This window comes from Aquarana catesbeiana, linkage group LG08, assembly GCF_042186555.1.
Source record: "Aquarana catesbeiana isolate 2022-GZ linkage group LG08, ASM4218655v1, whole genome shotgun sequence".
Lineage (NCBI taxonomy): Eukaryota > Metazoa > Chordata > Amphibia > Anura > Ranidae > Aquarana > Aquarana catesbeiana.
Genome location: NC_133331.1, coordinates 281,383,472 through 281,402,679, shown reverse-complemented (window position 1 = coordinate 281,402,679; position 19,208 = coordinate 281,383,472). Strand labels below are relative to the sequence as shown.

General features: G+C 46.1%; 1 protein-coding gene across 2 annotated transcripts; it reads left to right on the top strand.

Moving 5' to 3' along the window:
- Positions 1-2,981: 2,981 nt before the first annotated feature.
- On the top strand, positions 2,982-11,348 carry LOC141104547 (uncharacterized). 2 transcript variants are annotated; one of them, XM_073594150.1, is made up of 4 exons: positions 2,982-3,119; positions 5,972-6,083; positions 6,537-6,629; positions 9,644-11,341. In XM_073594150.1, the coding sequence occupies exons 1-4, from the start codon at positions 3,111-3,113 to the stop codon at positions 10,054-10,056; spliced, it is 627 nt and encodes a 208-aa protein (XP_073450251.1). In that variant the 5' UTR covers positions 2,982-3,110; the 3' UTR covers positions 10,057-11,341. The 2 variants fall into 2 exon arrangements, with proteins under 2 accessions (XP_073450251.1, XP_073450250.1); XM_073594149.1 differs by lacking the exon at positions 2,982-3,119 and adding an exon at positions 3,151-3,457 and having other exon boundaries at positions 9,644-11,348.
- Positions 11,349-19,208: the final 7,860 nt, after the last annotated feature.

The following is a 19,208-nucleotide window of genomic DNA, read 5'->3' as shown; positions in this document are numbered from 1 at the left end:
GCTTATATACATTATTGTGTGGTAAGTAGTTAAGGACTTTTTCACACCAGCAGTTTTTTGGCTGTTGGGAAATGTTGCACCACATGTGTGTTATGTGGACAATAACATGCGCTGTGTGGTGTAAACAATCCCTAAATTGCACCCCAATTATTTTTTTTGTACGGAGCTCCATAGTGTGGTGCTTGTTGAAGCCCTGTGGACAAAAATGGTGAACGGTGAAATCACAGCACACATAAAAGTGTACGAGGGTACAGAATAGGACCTACTTCTCAAGAGAAAATGCCTGAACCCTATGGAGTCCAAGGCTCCTGACAGTGGCAAGGTACTCACCTAGGCCGAAGCCAGGAGGACCTTGCCGAAGCCGGTCCTCCAAGTACTTGGTAAGTAACCCAATGCACTAGTATAGGGGTGGCTATCGCTCCCATGTGCCGTGTGCTGTGGTTAGGGTTGCCACCTTTTCTTCAAGCCAAACCCGAACACTTTAGCAGGACAGGGCATGTTTTTTTTTTTTTCCGTGGTATACACTATAAAGACTTATAAAAGACCCGAAACACCTTTGGGTGCCCCAAGAAGAGTGATAATGCAGGGCGCTGAGGCGAACAGTGGGTGTGGCCAAACTGCTCTTGCTGACCTCATCGCCCCGACCCACCCCCCCAGTAATGCCGAACCTGCCCCTAGCCTGCAGCTCCCAGACGGCAACATATTTTTATGTAAATATCTCAGTTACTTGGGGAGCTACAGTATAATGTGTCCGGGTTTTAGGCAGGCAGACATGTTTTAAAACCAGGACTGTCCGGTTGAATCCTGGACAGGTGGCAACCCTAGTTGTGGTGCATGTCCCATGGTGAGTTGAGGAGCCTTTAACCAATTCCGGACCTCTCACCGCATATATACTGCGGCAGGGCGGCCCAGCTGAGCGAAATTACGTACCTGTATGTGATTTTGTGCACAAGGTCTGGGGCGTGACCCGCTCCCACTATGATTGGACAAAGTGGGAGCCAAACAGCGGGTCCGGCTGCCGCGATGGCGGCCGGCCACCCGCGATCGTTCAGAGGAAAGGCGGAACAGCGGTCTGCCTCTGTAAACAAGGCAGATCGCCGTTCTGTGAGGGAGGAAAATGGAGAGCTTGTGTTTCTGCTTAGGATCTCTGTTTTCCTCCAGTCACAACATTCCCCCCACACTTAGAAAGTACTCCCTAGGAGCACACTTTATTCCATCGAACGTCCCTGATGTTAACCCCTTTCCTGCCAGTGCCATTTATACAGTGACTGTATATTTTTTTTTAGCACCGATCACTCTATTGGTATCACAGGTCCCCAAAAAGTGTCACTTAGTGTCAGATTTGTCTGCCACAAAGTCGCAATCCTGCTAAAAATTGCTGATCGCTGCCATTACTAGTAAAAACAATACAAAAAATAAAAAGCCAAAAATCTATCCCATAGTTTGTAGACGCTATAACTTTTGCGCAAACCAATCAATATACGCTTATTGGGATTTTTTTTTTTTACCAAAAACATGTAGCAGAATACATATTGGCCTAAATTGATGAAGAAATTTTATTTTTTGGATTTTTTTTATTGGATATGTTTTATAGCATAAAGTAAAAGATAATTTTATTTTTTTTCTAAATTGCCCTTTTTTGTTTATAGCGCACAAAATAAAAACCGCAGAGGTGATCAAATACTACCAAAAAAATGCTCTTTTTGTGGGAAAAAAGGGACATAAATTTTCTTTGGGTACAGCGTCGCTTTGGTCAGTTAAAGTGACGCAGTGGTTAAAAGTAAAATTCTAGCTATCAGTCCCACTGAGAGTCGTTATCTTGCGTAGAGAAGGTGAAGCCAGGCTCCTATTAATTACAACCCTCCCGCCAAACACATCTGTCCTTCTGCTGACAGACTACACTACTCTCTGCATACATAAGCACCCAGGAGGCGTGGTCATCTATAGAAATTAAGGCTTAGCTAATGATTTTTGAGAAAAAGTCGAAGTTTGCAGATTTCTATCAGTGCTGTTTAGTCTTCAAACTGTGGGGAAATAAGTGTCTTTTAACGGCTGAAAATAGAAAAAAAAATAAAAAGCTTAGAAAAAAAAAAAAGCCCCAGCAGAAGAAATTTCTGGTCAGTCTCCTAAATTTCCACAAGGTGGCAGTGTTCTGTCAGATTAGGCGACCTGTCAGAATGTGTAACGGAAGTGACTTTCCGTCGCTGCCATCTTGCTACACCCCACACCCGTCCACAGGAAGGATACACTGAGAAGTCGGCAAGAGGACTTTTATACTTTATAAATAAAATAAAATAGCATTTTATACTTATTTATAACAGTAAAATGAGGTAATATAGTGAAATACAGTACTTAGAACTCCGTCTGACTGGTTAGCGAACTTCTGTCACATTAGCAAACCTATGAGATGAGCAGGCTTGCCGCTGCTTTTAAAATTCAACATCTAAACAGTAAGACGGAGTTCTAAGTTCTGTATTTCACTATATTACCTCAGTTTACTCTTATAAATAAGTGTAAAATGCAAAACTCCGGTGGGTGTAACAAGATGTCCGCTTGCCCCCTTCTCTCTGTATCCTTATTGTGAAGGAGTGCAGGGTGTAGCAAGATGGCGGCACCGGAACGTCACTTCCGTTACTGAATCTGACGGGTCGCCTATTCTGACGAAACAACGGCCATCCTCCCTGAGTCTCCCTTCACTCTGCGCACGCGCGTCATTATAGCAGCAGCTAGGCGGCTAAACCACACGGGAGAGCTGAGGCATCTGGCACCGCTGTATAAGGAAAACCCCGCCCACTGACCGTCTCAAAGCAACCGCTAGAGGACTAAACATCAAATATGTTCTCCTCTCAGAAGAGATGCGGCAATTTTCTTGTAGCGCAGGCGTAAATGAGTTTATGAAAAAAGAAATATTATAGGTAGCAAATCAAACGCCAAAAATTTTTAAAGTTATGTCGCAGTAGCTTTCCTTGAAATTACATTTTTTTTTGCATAGTTAACCTCGGTACTAGTAAGTGGGCGGCCATTTTGTTGTAGCCACAGAGAACTAATGAGCAGCTCTTGTAGCTAAAAGAAATTTCCTGGAGGGGGTGTCAGTCCAGGGGACGGTACACATGGAGGAGGTAATCATATCTTATTATGAGAGAAGGGGGTCCCAGCACTCTGTGTGTGGACTGAATGGGGGGGATCATGTCACCTCCACAATCCTCATCTGCGCTACAGAAATTTGTGTATCGATGAGGAATAAAATAGCTTTGACAGTGAAACTAAACCCTTCAATTAATGGTTTACTAAAACAGTTACATTGAAGGCATGCTGTGAATGATAACTGTCACAGTTGCTTGTGCTCACCACCAGACTGTCAAACCATCGACTGGCTGGTTATAACTGATAACATGTGCAGCACCATGGCAACTGAAGATCAACAGAAGTTAAGATGGCAGCTTCCTTGGCTGGAAAGGTGAGAAGGGTTTAGTTCCACTTTAACCACTCCGGAAGGTTTAACCCCTTAATGACCAGTATATTTCTGTCATACGGCACTGCACTATTTTAACTAACAATTGCACGGTCGTGCGACGCTGTACCCAAATACAATTTTTTGCCATAAATAGAGCTTTCTTTTGGTGGTATTTGATCACCTCTGTGGTTTTTATTTTTTGCGCTTTACACAAAAAAGTCCGACGATTTTGAAAAAAAAAAACAATATTTTTTTACTTTCTACTATTAAACATATCCAATAAAAAAAATGTAAAAAATTGAATTTCTTCATTCATTTAGGCCAATCTGTCTTCTGCTACATATTTTTGGTAAAAAAAATCCCAATAAGCGCATATTGATTGGTCTGCACAATAGTTATAGCGTCTACAAACTATGGGATATTTCTATGGATATTTTATTTATTATCTTTTACTGGTAATGGCGACGATCAGCGACTTATAGTGGGACTGCGACATTATAGCAGTGATGGCGAACCTCGGCACTCCAGATGTCTTGGAACTACATTTCCCATGATGCTCAGGCACTCTGCAGTGTAGTTGAGCATCATGGGAAATGTAGTTCCAAAACATCTGGAGTGCCAAGGTTCGCCATCATTGTACTATAGGAAGGCAGAGCTCTGTGTTCCCGCTTCACAGGAACACAGGATCAATGCCTACCCTACTGACAGAATGTCAGTCTGCCTTGTTTACGTAGGCAAACCGCCGTTCCACTTGTGTCCTGAATTTTTGGCTCCCGCTGTGTCCAATCACAGTGGAAGCAGGTTGCTGGCCACGTGCCCCAGACCCAGCAGTGCAGAATTACGTACTAGGTACGTGATCCTGCCCAGGAGAGCATATGTATGTATGTGTGTATATATATATATATATATATATATATATATCTCCTGGGCAGGATCACGTACCTAGTGTGTGTGTGTGTATATATATATATATATATATATATATATATATATATATATGTATATATATATATATATAATATATTATACGATCGGCAAGCGGGTTACAAGCTGAGCTGTCCAGTAAAAGTAGAATTGAGACAAACCATTTAACACCAACAGAAGTGCTTACAGTTACAAGCATGACACCCACAGGTAGAGGCATGATGGGACTTGTAGTTTTGCAACAGCTGGAGGGCCATCAGTTTGAGATCCCTGATGTAAAACCTTTATCCCAAAAGAAAAAAAACTGTTACTGTAACTGCATATAATATGTTATCTGGAGTTGGGTTTTACATTGTTAGATACTTAGACTACATTCACATCAGCGATTAAGGCCGCTGCAAATTGTAGCCTTGCCTGGGGCTAGCGATTACCTGTGAGTGATCGCTGCTGGACACGTACAAAGTTCTTCCAGCAGCAATCACCGCAGCTAATCACTGGCTGTGCAGACAGCGGCCAATAGCTGTGGCTGCTGGTCACCTATCATTATAGTGAATGGGGCCGGTGGCTGCACTAAGCCATTGCTTAGTAAAAGCAGCACACAATAAACATTGTTAGGCACACAGTGAATCCCTTGATTGTCACAAAATTTTAACCCCTTCCCAGCCAGTGTCATTAGTACAGTGACAGTGTAAAGTATTAGCACTGATCACTGTGTCAGTATCATTTAGTCACCCCCCCCCCCCAGCGTCAGTTAGTGTCAGATTGCCCACCGCACAGTCATGTTGGAACAGCAAGAGGCCATCCCCAATTTGTTCCCACAAAGTTGGGAGTATGAAATTGTCCAAAATGTCTTGGTATGCTGACGCCTTAAAAGTTCCCTTCACTGGAACTAAGTGGCCAAGCCCAACCTCTGAAAAACAACCCCACACCATAATCCCCCCTCCACCAAATGATGTGGACCAGTACACAAAGCAAGGTCCATAAAGACATGGATGAGCGAGTTTTGGGGTGGAAGAACTTGACTGGCCTGCACAGAGTCCTGACCGCAACCTGATAGAACACCTTTGGGATAAATTAGAGTGGAGACTGCGAGCCAGACCTTCTCGTTCAACATCAGTGCCTGACCTCACAAATGCGCTTCTGGAAGAATGGTCAAACATTCCCATAGACACACTCCTAAACCTTGTGGACAGCCTTCCCAGAAGAGTTGAAGCTGTTATAGCTGCAAAGGGTGGGCCAACTCAATATCGAACCCTGCAGACTAAGACTGGGATGTCATTAAAGTTCATGTGCGTGGAAAGGCAGGTGTCCCAATACTTTTGGTAATATGGTGTGTATTTAATTTTTCTTCCCCTAGAGCCTAGATGTTAACAAGCAATTAACCCTTGCAGTGTGGGCACAGCCCTATCACAAGATCCTACCATGTTTTCAGGTAGAATAAATTGAGGCTCTTGTAGAATGATATATTTTATATTTTCTGTATAATCTGTTTAGCTAGTCTAACGTCTAAAGTCTAACTAGATCTAATATTGTTCAGTTTAATCTCAGATAATACAATTTGCTGTATCTATTTTTTTTTTTTGTGTTGTTCAGGATACAAAGACGACACATAATAAAACTGGAATTAAAGAGGAGGCAGAAGAGCTATGTGTGATGGGTGATAAAACGTATAAAGAAGAGGAGATCCCTCCAGAGATCAGCACAGGTGAGGAATAAACACTAAATCCAGAGAAGAGTCCCAGATTCTCCTTGTTCAGTCACTACAACAATCTCTTATTTTTTAAAGGCACCCCAAACAAAAAAACCTACAAAAACACACTTGACTCTGTGCCAAAAAAGACAAATAAGCTACTTTGGTGCCAAACGCGTTGCGTCCCTCAGGTGTGAATGCAGTCTTAATCCAGAGAAGAGTCCCAGATTCTCCTTGTTCAGTCACTACAATAATCTTTTCTTCTCCCCCCTCCTCTGTCAGTAGACAGTAATGGGGAGACAGTATGTGCCCAGTGGGGGAGTCAGGAGACATCAGACTCTATTAGACTCCGGCTCTCCTCCTCACATCATGTCATTGTGTGTTACCAGCCAAGAGACGTGACCAGTCTCCCCCCACACACACTCTCTGGGGTCTCTCATACATCTTCACTCTCTTCTTTATTCACAGACCCCAAAGTCGCTCAGAGAGTCATCAAAGTTGAGAAGGAGGAAGAAGGACGTGTGAACTTACAGAGGAAGGCTGTTCTGGAGATCGGCACAGGTGAGTGTTAAACAATAAACACAAAAAAGAATCTCACATTCTGATACCGCACTCCCTCTGCCTTCTTCCTCTGTAAAGGAAAAACATTTTATTATTCATTGAAATCTGACGGACACGAAGACCCCTTTAGTAGGTGCCTCAGACAGAATCCAAGAGGTACAGGAAAAAAAAAAACAAGGTTACCGGAACCAAATGTTGTGAGACTATAAAGAGTTTGCTTCATCGTAAAATGTTAACCGGTTCAATACAGGGCATTTTCACCCCCTTCCTTCCCTGGCCAATTTTTAGTTTTCAGTGCTGTCGCACTTTAAACGACAATTGCGCGGTCGTGCAACGTTGTACCCAAAAAAAATTGACGTCCTTTTTTCCGCACAAATAGAGCATTCTTTTGGTGGTATTTGATCACCTCTGCGGTTTTTATTTTTTGCGCTATCAACAAAAGAAGAGCGACAATTTTGAAAAAAACACAATATTTTTTACTTTTTGCTATAATAAATATCCCAATTTTTTTTTCAAAAAACAAATTTTTTTCCTCAGTTTCGGCCGATATATAATCTTCTACATATTTTTGGTAAAAAAAAAATCGCAATAAGCGTATATTGATTGGTTTGCGTAAAAGTTATAGCGTCTACAAAATACGGGATAGATTTATGGCATTTTTAAAAAAAATATATTTATTTTCTTTTTTAGCGGCGATCGCAATTTTTTTTCGTGACTGCGACATTATGGCGGACACATCGGACACTTTTGACACATTTTTGGGACCATTCACATTTATACAGCGATCAATGCTATAAAATTGCATTGATTACTGTGTAAATGTGACAGGCAGTGAAGGGGTTAACCACTAGGGGGCGGGGAGGGGTTAATATGTTTCCTAGGGAGTGATTCTAACTGTAGGGGGGAGGGGATGCACAAGGGAAGGAGACCGATCAGTGTTCCTCCGTTCTGGGAACACAGATCGCTCTCCTCTCACCTGACAGGCTGTGGATCTGTGTGTTTACACACACAGATCCACGGTCCGGCCCGGTTAACGGGCAATCGCGTGTGCCCGGCGGACATCGCGGCTGCCGGGCACACGCACCGGGTCCCAAGCAGCGCGGCGGGCGCGCGCGCCCCCTAGACAGCCGGGATTCCCAGGACGTCATATGACTATAGCTGGGTAGGGAAGTGGTTAAAAAGACGAGCCAAGGTGTTTCAGAAGTTCTAGCAGACCCCTGTCATCAGGGATTAAAATTACTGCCAAGAATCTCGACGTTCTCAGGCTTGAATGGTTTAAAACAATGATTGTCATCTTCTGAGCTAAAGGGGGCCTCAAATGCGACCCCTGACATCACCAAAGCTCCACACATAATGATCAGTATGTGTAATGCTTCAGAGGACTGTCGGAGACTGCAGACCTAATAGAGGAAATGAGGTTCAGAGAGTGTGGACAGGTTACATTTGTGGCTGGGGATATGCTGTAGAACAGTGGTCATCAACTCCTGTCCTCAGGGCCCACTAACAGGCCAGGTTTTATGTATTACCTTGGGGAGATGCAAATGATATCACCTGTGATGTATTTCAGTTATCTTGCAAACCTGGCCTGTTAGTGGGTCCTGAGGACAGGGTTGATGAGCACTGATGTAGAAGACGACACCAAACTGGGAACATGCGACATAAGGGCTATTAGAGAATTCTACGATTACCCTAATCAGTGTTTCCACCAAAGAGTGCTTAGGTCCGAGGGCCGCACATCATGTACCAAAGGGCTGTTTTCAAACCTTTGGCCGCAGGCTTGGCACCAGGGGTTTAACCCTTTGCTGCCAGAGTTGTCTTTGCATTTTTTTTGCACTCATGCTTAACCCCCTCCTGCCCACTGTATAGTAAAATGACAGCAGGCGGGATCCCCTCTAGTTCTGGGATGACATCATATGACGTCACCCCAGTGTCACCGCTCTTGGACACGCAGCGATCGTAGTCACGTCATGTCATGTCCCTAGGACACGGTGCGACCCCGATCTCAGTTATGAGCCGATGACGCAGGTCTTTACCCATGTGATCGACTGTGTCCAATCACAGCCGATCACACGTAAACACGGAAGTGCCGTTTATCGGCTCTCCTGGCCACACAGTGACAGAGGGCGAGGAGAGGAGAGCCGATCAGCGGCATCTCCTCACAGGGGTGACCTGTACAGATAATCAGGACACTAATCTCCAATGCCCTGATTATCAGTGCAGTCCCCATTTGTGATGCCAGTCAGTGCTGCCTATCCGTGCCCATCAGTGTCGCCTCTCATTGCCCATATGTGCCACCTATCAGTGCTCATCAGTGTGGCATATGAGTGTCTCCTCATCAGTTGCCCATCAATGCAGCCTCATCAGTGCCCATCAATGCTGCCTATCGGTGCCCATCAGTCAAAATGTGACAGTGCTGAAAGTTAGAAATTGGCCTAGGCAGGAAGGGGTTAAAAGAGCCCAGTATTCAAGTGGTTAAAAAATCGTTTTAAAACTGAACATTACATTGTCCTCCCAAACATTATATATTTTCTGAAAGCAAACACGGTAGAGAATAAAATGATAGTAGTTCCAATTTTTGGTAACATATAAAGATGAGGTTGCACCGAGTAAATAGATATTCAACATGTCAAATCTTAAATTTTGCGTGCGCCTGTGAAATGGCGACAAACTTCAGTACCTGACATTTTCCAAAGGCGACACTTTAAAAGCCCCCTATAGGTCATCAGTTTAGTGTTAGAGAGGAGGTCTGGTGCTAGAATTATTGTCCTTACTCCGGCATGCATGTATATCGCAATCAGCAGTTGGTGCCCCAACGCATGCGCTTACGTTCATACATGTGGGGGGGGGGGCTCAAAATCATTTTTGGGAGGGGTTTTATGTGCTTGGGTGTAACTTACATTATTTACAACTAATTTTTTTTTTTTTTTAATCACATGGGGGACAAAGTCCGGGTACCAGTTCAGACAAAAAAGAGAAGCTGTATCTTTTTTCTCATTTACATTCATTTCTTTCAGATGGACAATACAGATTACAAAACGAGGAAAATCCTCCCACTACATTGGACCAGCCCTTGTCATCGAAGAAGCCTTTTTTGTGCTCGGAATGTGGGAAATTCTTTCATCGAAAATACGGTCTTACCGTACACCAGAGGATTCACACGGGGGAGAAGCCTTTTGCGTGTTCGGAATGTGGAAAGTGTTTCTCTGATAAATCCAATCTTAACGAACATAAAAGAACTCATTCAGTAACGGAGTCCTTTACATGTTCTAAATGTGGAAGACGGTGTCATACATGGCGGATTTTAGCCACACATCAGAGGGTTCATTCAGGTGAAAAAAGAGGAATTGAATGTACTAAATGTGGTCAAACCTTTTCAAAGAAACTGTATCTTAAAAGACATGAGATGAGAGGCTGCAGCATGGGCTGAACTGTGTCAAACATTCGTAGATACAGCCAAGAACTATACATGCGCCAGGGGGTGTTTACATTAATCATCTTTAAGCTAGCAAATCTGTCCAGGTAATGGATGCCTGAACAAAGATGGTACTTTCTATTTTTTTTTTTTTAAATACCATCGAACCTTAAAACAAGCTTCTGCGTGGACTTGTTCATTTCACATTTCACTCTCCCGCTCACACACCGGTCTCCTCCCACTTCCCCCTACTTAAAGTGTTTGTAAACCCTTGTTCTTTTTTCAAATACAAATAACAAACATGTTATACTTACCTGCTCTGTGTAATGGTTTTGCACAGAGCAGCCCCCATCCTCCTTTTCTGTGGTCCCCCGCCGGCATTTCTGGCTCAGCAGGTGCCCCCAGGGAAAGCTGCTTACGATGGGGGCACCTGTGCAGGCGCGCTCCCAAGTTCCACTGCTGCATCCATTGACACAAACAGTGTGACACAGCCCCGCCCCCCACTCCCATGTCACTGGAATTGATTGACAGCAGCGGGAGCTAATGGCTCCTGCTGCTCTCAATCTGTCCAATGAGGAGAGAGACGGCGGCTGGAGCTGCTGCGCTCCTGCACATCACTGGGTCGGATTGGGCTCGTGTAAGAAAAAGGGGCGGGGGGAGCTGCATAGAATACATTAAAGTGGAACTTCAGTCATTTTTTTCAACTTTCCATCTATTAAATCTTCTGCCCTTGTTGTTGTTTTAACTTTAGATAGTAAAACTTTTTTTTTCTGCCAGTAAATCCCTTATACAGCCCACTTCCTGTTTCTTGTCTAGTAAAAAGCCTAGGCTTATGACATCATGCACAGCTCTCTCACAAGAGTTTGCCAGGAAGGGAGGAGGGGTGAGTCATAAGAGGGCCAATGAGAGCTGCAGAGCTGGAGGTGTGGCTCTGTGTAAATCCAGGAAGTAAATAGGCAGCAGCTTCAGCTGCCCACAGTCAAAATGGATGCAGCCAGACTTAGTGGAGGGAGATTTCTGCAGCATATTTGGCAAGTACAGAATCACAGTATAGATAAAATAATATGCAAAGTGGTTGGAGGGAGGCTTCAGAATGGCAAAGATGTTTTTATTACAATTTATGTGAGCAGACTGCAGTTCTTCTTTAAAGCAGAGTTCCACCCAAAAATTGAACTTCCGCTTGTTCCGGTCCCCCCCCCTCCTCCGGTGTCACATTTGGCACCTTTCAGGGGGGAGCAGATGCCTGTCTAATGCAGGTATTTGCTACCACTTTCAGCGATAGATACGCCATGTCCGGCCCTTCCTCCGACCCCCCCCCCCCCCCCCCCCCCCCGCTGTCTTCTGGGAGACACACAGGTCCCAGAAGACAGCAGGGACCAGTCTGGACATGCAGCGTGACTCGACTGAAGATGGTGGCGCCTCCACCCGGGAGCCGAGGGACGGATCAGCTTCCGGTGAGGACATCGCGGGCGCACTGGACAGGTACGTTTCCATATTTTAAAAGTCAGCAGCTGCAGTATTTGTAGCTGCTGACTTTTTATTTTTTTCGGCGGAACTCTGCTTTAAGGTGATAAACCTTGAGAATTTACAAGCACTTTAACCCAGTTTGAATTCAGGTGGGTGAACTACAGTAGTAACTTTTAGTATGACTCGTTACAATGCTAATGTAGCAATTCCAATTTTAGATCCGGTGGGGAATGGCCGTTAACCACCAACCTCACATTTTCCCCTCATCTTTTTAGGCATACTCGGCTAATGTAAAGTTGTTTGTACAACCCCAATTCCAAAAAAGTTGGGGCGCTGTGTAAAATCTACATAAAAACAGAATGCAATGATCTGCAAATCTCACAAACCCAGATTTTATTCACAATAGAAAATATATCAAATGTTTAACCACTTGACCTCGGGAAGGTTTTACCCCTTTTATGACCAGGGCATTTTTTGCTATTTAGCACTGTGCTATTTTAACTGACAATAGGTCAGTCATGCAACGCTGTACACAAATTGCATTTTTATATTTTTTTCACACAAATAGAGCTTACTTTTGTTGGTATTTAATCACCACTGTTTTTTTTTTTTTTTGAGATGGGTGTCCTGGTGCTTAGCCAGGGGACAAGGGGGCACTGGTGCTCAGTTGGGGGAGATAGGGATACTGGTGCTCATTTGAGGGGACAAGGGGGCAGTGGTGCTCAGTCGGGCAGATTGGGGGTCCTGGTGCTTACCTGGGGGAGACGGGGGGGGGGGGGACTGGGGCTCAGTGAAAAGATAAGGGGGCACTGGTCCTCAGTGGGGGGACATGGAGGTCACTGGTGCTCAGTAGGAGGAGATGGGGGGGGGTATTGGTGCTTAGTGGGGGGGACAAAGGGGGGCACTGGTGCTCTATGGGGAGAAAAGGGGAGCACTGGTGCTCAGTGGGGAGACATGGGGGGGGCACTGGTGCTCAGTGGACGGATAAAAGGGGGCGCTGATGTTCAGTTGGGGAAATTGGGGGGGGGGTCCTGGTGTTCAGTGGGAAGGCAACAGGCCACTGGTGCTCAGTTGGGGGAGATGGGGGGTCCTGGTGCTTAGCATTGGGAGATGGTGGTCTTGGTGCTTAGTGGAAAGAGATGGGGGTCCTGGTGCTTAGTGCAGGCAGATTGGGGGCACTGTTAGTCAGTGGGGGAGGGGGCGCTGATGCTCACTGGGGGAGATGGGGGGTCCTGGTGCTCAGTGGGAGGACAAAATAGGGCACTGGTGCTCAGTCGGGGGAGATGGGGGGTACTGCTGCTCATTGGGGGGGCAAGGGAGCACTGGTGCTCAGTCAGGGCAGATCGGGGGTCCTGGTGCTTAGCAGGGGAGATGGAGGGTCCTGGTGCTTAGTGGGGGGGATGGAGGTCCTAGTACTTGACGGGGGGGGGGGGGGGACACTGGGGCTCAGTGGAGGAAGATGAGGGCACTGGGGCTCAGTGGGGAGATAAGGGGGCACTGGTGCTCAGTGGGGGGACGCGGAGTAGGGTTGCCACATCATCCTTTTAATCCGGTACACACAGGTTCTGAGGCTGATTTAATGCAGATAAGGCACCAAGTGAGTTTAATTACCACCTTAATCAGCCACAATTTATAGGTGTCCTGCATTAAAGGGATGATGTGGCAACCCTAATGTGGTGGTCTTTGGTGCTCAGTGGGAGGAGATGGGGGGTACTGGTGCTCAGTGGGGGGGGGGGCAAAAGGGGGCAGTGGTGCTCAATCAAGGGAGATGATGGTCCTGGTGGTCAGTGGGGGACAACGGGGAACTGGTGCTCAGTTGGGGGAGATAGGGGGCCCTGGTGCTTAGTGGGGGGCTGCGCTGCAGAGGGAGCCACAGGGGGATCGGTTTTGGCAATAAGGTAGTACATCCAGCCCTCTGGGGCTCCGTACAAAAGGGTCGGCTCTACTGCCTTATCAGCGGCCTGATCACGACTATCACTGTAGTAGCCCCAACTATTACAGTGATTGCCAGTCTTCCCCAGTGTCCCCTCAGGTTTGAGGCATACATACTTAAATTATGCCAAGCTGGACCATCATAACCACGCAAAAGATCACACCTGGAGTTCACCTTTAACGTGGTTGTAAACCCTTTCATATACCCAGTGAAATGACTGGCCTCAGGTGCTACACAGAGATAAAACAAATCCTCCTACATAAGTTTTACTTGTTTATCTGCGGTGTTCTCTTCTCTACATCCCTTTAAAAGTGCTGAATTTAGATAAAACCCTTCTGCGTCTGTCAGTAGCACTGAGGAGGGGGTGGAGAGCTGCAGTTAGAGCTCCTGTACAATGTGTGGGAGCTGATTGGAGGAAAGGGACACACCCCCCTTCACACACAGCACAGGAACGAAGGAAGGATGCAGAGCTGTGTTATGAATGGGCAAGCTGTGTGCTGAGCTCTCCTCCCCATCACCATTTTATCTCTAGTGTTGGGACAACTTGGTGACTTGCGCTGATAACAGAGGAATGACGCACCAGAGAGAAATGATACTTAGAGCTTTGGAGAGAGACAAGTAAACACTATTGATATATGTGCTTTGTTCAGATTTCATGACTGAGGTTTGTAACCACTTTAAGCTGGGTTCACACCATCGCCCCATGCGGCTCCCAGCAGCGGTCTGGTGCGTCCCTGTTCACCGTTTCAGGTCCGATTTCAGCCTGAATTTTTGGCTGAATTTGGACTTGAAATGGACCAAAAGACGCACAGGGCTCCTTTGCAAATTCGCACCGGAGCCGTAGCGGAGATATGTGAACCGGCTCTGTAGAGAGCCACTCAAAATCTCCTGCTCTCCGCATCCAATTCGCAATGGTGTGAACCCAGCCTTAAGGTATTAAACCCAAAAGCAAACATATTGCAGCTTAGATGTGACGGCTGCATTCATTTTCTTTTATTTTCTTTTATTTTCATCCGGTGATCTGGCCAGTAAGTAGGTTATTTTTTTAAAGGAACAAGCTCTCTTCCAGATGTATCCGTTTACAGGGATGGGACAAACCATTTATCGCTGACAGGGGTGCTTACAATAATCAGCTTTTATTTATTCAAGTAAAATCTTTATCACAAAAGGAAGAAAACTGCTGTAACTGCGTCTAATGTGTGAGCTGGAGTTTGGTTTCAATTTGTTGGTGTATCTAAATCTGCTAGTACATTTAACACTCCCTCCCCCCAGATTGACAATGGTGCTGTCCACAGGTGCCCTCTGTGCTCCTTGATCCAGATTGGGGACACTCTAATGCCCTGTACACACGATAGGATTTTTCAACAACAAAACCGTGGATTTTTGTTTCGACGGATGTTGGCTCAAACTTGTCTTGCATACACACGGTCACACAAAATGTTGTCAGATATTCCGAACGTCAAGAACGCGGTGACGTACAAGACATACGATGAGCCGAGAAAAATGAAGTTCTAGCTAGTGTGGCTCTTCTGCTTGATTCTGAGCATGCGTGGACTTTTGTGCGTCGGAATTGTGTACACACGATCGGAATTTCCGACAAGTTTTGTTGTCGGAAAATTTGAGAACCTGCTTTCAAACATTTGTTGGCGGAAATTCGGCCAACAAATGTATTATTCACCCGGACTGTTCATGTTTTGCATCATGTGCCCGGGTTTCAGACTGCCTGATACCCGGACACAATTCAGCCCGGACTGTGGCTCCCCAGCAGGGCTACTCGCTGAAGTTGTAATCTGAATGTGTCTGTGACCTTCTCCCTCACATTGCCCAGAGCCAGCACTGACAGTTCCCCCTCCTCCCCCTGCACAGAGTGGAGAGGAGCGAAACAGCTTGATATACTCCTCCTCCTCCCGCACCTCTCCCCCTGTGTCTGCCCACCCACACTCCAATCCCCGGCAGTGCTGTGTCTCTCTCAGTGCTCCGCAGGGGGACATGGGTGGGAAATTTGAAGCCCAGCAGCCGCAACTACATCCTGCATAAGAGATGCCGAAGTTTAAGCCTCCATCCTGAGGTGAGTGAGCTCACCATCCATCCCCTGTCTGTTACTGAGTCTCCCCCCCTCTCCTGCCCTTGAGTTAGTACACTGATGTAAGGGGGGCTCTGATGTAAGGGGTGCTCTGCAGACTCACATCAGAGTTCCCCTTTAAACCAAAGTCCGCAGCATTCACCTTTACATCAGAGCCCCCCTTAAATCAGAGTTCCTTTTTACATTAGACTCCACAGAGTTCCCCCTTATAGTGTAAGTGGAAATTCAGATGTACTGAGGAACTCTGCAGATTCAGATGTAAAGGGGGATCTGGGAACTCTGATTAAAGGGGAATGCTGGGCTTCATGAGTGAATGTCAAGTATTCTGAATGATTCACATGCCAAATTTCTCAAGGTTTGGGAACCTTGGATCTCATATGAGTTCCTCTCACTCCAACCGACCTGTTTGGACCTTGTTTGACTGCTCCCCTCGGGGCCTCAGAGTCCGAGTTACCCCCCCCCCCCCGCTTCCCTCCCTCTCTCTCTTGTCTATGCTCCTCTTTTCTTTTTCCCTAATTATTCTTTTTTAGTTTTTCTCTGTTGTTGCTCACGCAGTCGCCGCCCTGTAGGGTTGGTTGCAGGAGAAGAGGCCACCCCAATGACTATGAGTAGATTTTGGGGACATGGCATTTTTGTATTTCTAACTTATCGGTATCATCTCAATGTTTCAGAATTCTTTTATTTTGGTTACCATGACTAACCTTTATTGCTCAATCTGTAATGATTACCCATTATCTAGCCCCTGCATGGGCGATTCATATGCTTGCTTTTGAATGCCTATATTTATACTCAAAACTAAGGATGAGCTCAGGCGTGTTCGAAACCCGCAAGTGCAGAGCCCACCATTGAGAAATGTCTCTCTGCCTGTGATTAGCGTTGTGTAGTGCCGACTTCTTGGTGGGCTCTGCATGTGCGGGCTGCGAACATGCCGGAGCTCATCCTTACTCAAAACCAATAAACATATTGAAACAGAAAGGGGAATGCTGGGAACTATGATGTAGGTGGGGGCTCTGGTTACCAGAGACTAGTTTACATCAGAGTTCTCCTTTACACCAGAGTCTGCAGTGTTCCCCCTTACATCAAAGTCCCCCTTCATACATCAGAGTTCTCAGTGTTCCTCCTTAAAGTGATTGTAAGGGTAATTTTTTATTTTTTTTTAAATAACAAACATGTTATACTTACCTCCACTGTGCAGTTCGTTTTGCACAGAGTGGCCCCGAACCTGCTCTTCTGGGGTCCCAAGGGGGTTCTCGCAGCTCCTCCCCACACCGGATAACCCCCTGGAGAAACGCTTTCCCGGGGGATTACCTTGCGGGTGCGCTCCCGAGTCCAGCATTCGGGCGTCCATAGAGGCCGAATGCAGGACTCAGCCCCGCCCTCGGCGCCTGCGTCATTGGATTTGATTGACAGCTGCGGGAGCCAATGGCTGTGCTGCTATCAACCTATCCAATCAAGAGCCAGGAGCCCATGGAGAGAGAGACAGCATGTCCCGCCGACTGAATGAAGGGGTTCAGGTAAGTAAAACGGGGGGTGGGCTGGGGGTCCGGTGACTGCCAGGCGTTCTTTCACCTTAATAAATTGGATGCATTAAGGTAAAAAAACACAAACCTTTACAACCCCTTTAAAGTCCTCAGAATTCTCCCTTTCATTGGTGCCTGCAGAGTCCCCCTTACAGTGTAAGGGACCTTTGTGGATTCAGATATATAGAGAAACTGGGGGAACTCTGTGTATTTGGATGTAAAGGGGAACTCTGCCGATTCAGATGTAAAGGGGAATTCTGCGGATTCAGACGTAAAGGGGAACTCTGCCGATTCAGATGTAAAGGGGAACTCTGCCGATTCAGATGTAAAGGGGAACTCTGCCGATTCAGATGTAAAGGGGAACTCTGCGGATTCAGACGTAAAGGGGAACTCTGCCGATTCAGACGTAAAGGGGAACTCTGCCGATTCAGACGTAAAGGGGAACTCTGCCGATTCAGACGTAAAGGGGAACTCTGCCGATTCAGACGTAAAGGGGAACTCTGCCGATTCAGACGTATAGGGGAACTCTGCCGATTCAGACGTAAAGGGGAACTCTGCCGATTCAGACGTAAAAGGGAACTCTGCCGATTCAGACGTAAAGGGGAACTCTGCCGATTCAGACGTAAAGGGGAACTCTGCCGATTCAGACGTAAAGGGGAACTCTGCCGATTCAGACGTAAAGGGGAACTCTGCCGATTCAGACGTAAAGGGGAACTCTGCCGATTCAGACGTAAAGGGGAACTCTGCCGATTCAGATGTAAAGGGGAACTCTGCCGATTCAGACGTAAAGGGGAACTCTGCCGATTCAGACGTAAAGGGGAACTCTGCCGATTCAGATGTAAAAGGGAACTCTGCCGATTCAGATGTAAAGGGGAACTCTGCCGATTCAGACGTAAAGGGGAACTCTGCCGATTCAGACGTAAAGGGGAACTCTGCCGATTCAGACGTAAAGGGGAACTCTGCCGATTCAGACGTAAAGGGGAACTCTGCCGATTCAGACGTAAAGGGGAACTCTGCCGATTCAGACGTAAAAGGGAACTCTGCCGATTCAGACGTAAAGGGGAACTCTGCCGATTCAGACGTAAAGGGGAACTCTGCCGATTCAGACGTAAAGGGGAACTCTGCCGATTCAGACGTAAAGGGGAACTCTGCCGATTCAGACGTAAAGGGGAACTCTGCCGATTCAGACGTAAAGGGGAACTCTGCCGATTCAGATGTAAAGGGGAACTCTGCCGATTCAGACGTAAAGGGGAACTCTGCCGATTCAGACGTAAAGGGGAACTCTGCCGATTCAGATGTAAAAGGGAACTCTGCCGATTCAGATGTAAAGGGGAACTCTGCCGATTCAGACGTAAAGGGGAACTCTGCCGATTCAGACGTAAAGGGGAACTCTGCCGATTCAGACGTAAAGGGGAACTCTGCCGATTCAGACGTAAAGGGGAACTCTGCCGATTCAGATGTAAAAGGGAACTCTGCCGATTCAGATGTAAAGGGGAACTCTGCCGATTCAGATGTAAAGGGGAATTCTGCAGATTCAGATGTAAAGGGGAACTCTGCCGATTCAGATGTAAAGGGGAACTCTGCCGATTCAGATGTAAAGGGGAACTCTGCCGATTCAGATGTAAAGGGGAACGTCAGAATCAGATGTAAAGGAGAACTCTGATGTAAGAGGGGACTCTTGTGATTAACTCCATATGATTAAAATGTTATTTGATCACAAAAGTATATGTATAGAGTATACTACATAAAAAAAAAAAAAAAAAAAATTGCCATGCATTGCATTGTACAGAGGTAATGAATTTAATGTACTACAAAAAAAAATTGCAGTGCTTTGCTAAAGTGTTTGGGTTTGGCTTGAAGTAAAGGAGGCGATCCTAGGACAGGACAGGCAGGTAAGAAGCTTTAATGCAGAAGAGAAAAAAGCATGTCTCTTCCGTATTAAATATCCTGCCTGTCTACCAATTTTCAAATCCCAGCCTAAAGTTCCACTTTAATACCACACTGTTTCCCCAATGCAGTAGAACGAATCTTTTTGTTTTCTAAGATTTCCACAAGATGGCGCCAATCTCCGCTGACTTCTTCCCTTCCCTTCCCTCTGGGCATGCGCATCACCATAGCGACCAGCCGTAGCTGAAACCCACACAGCGGAGAACGCTGACACTGC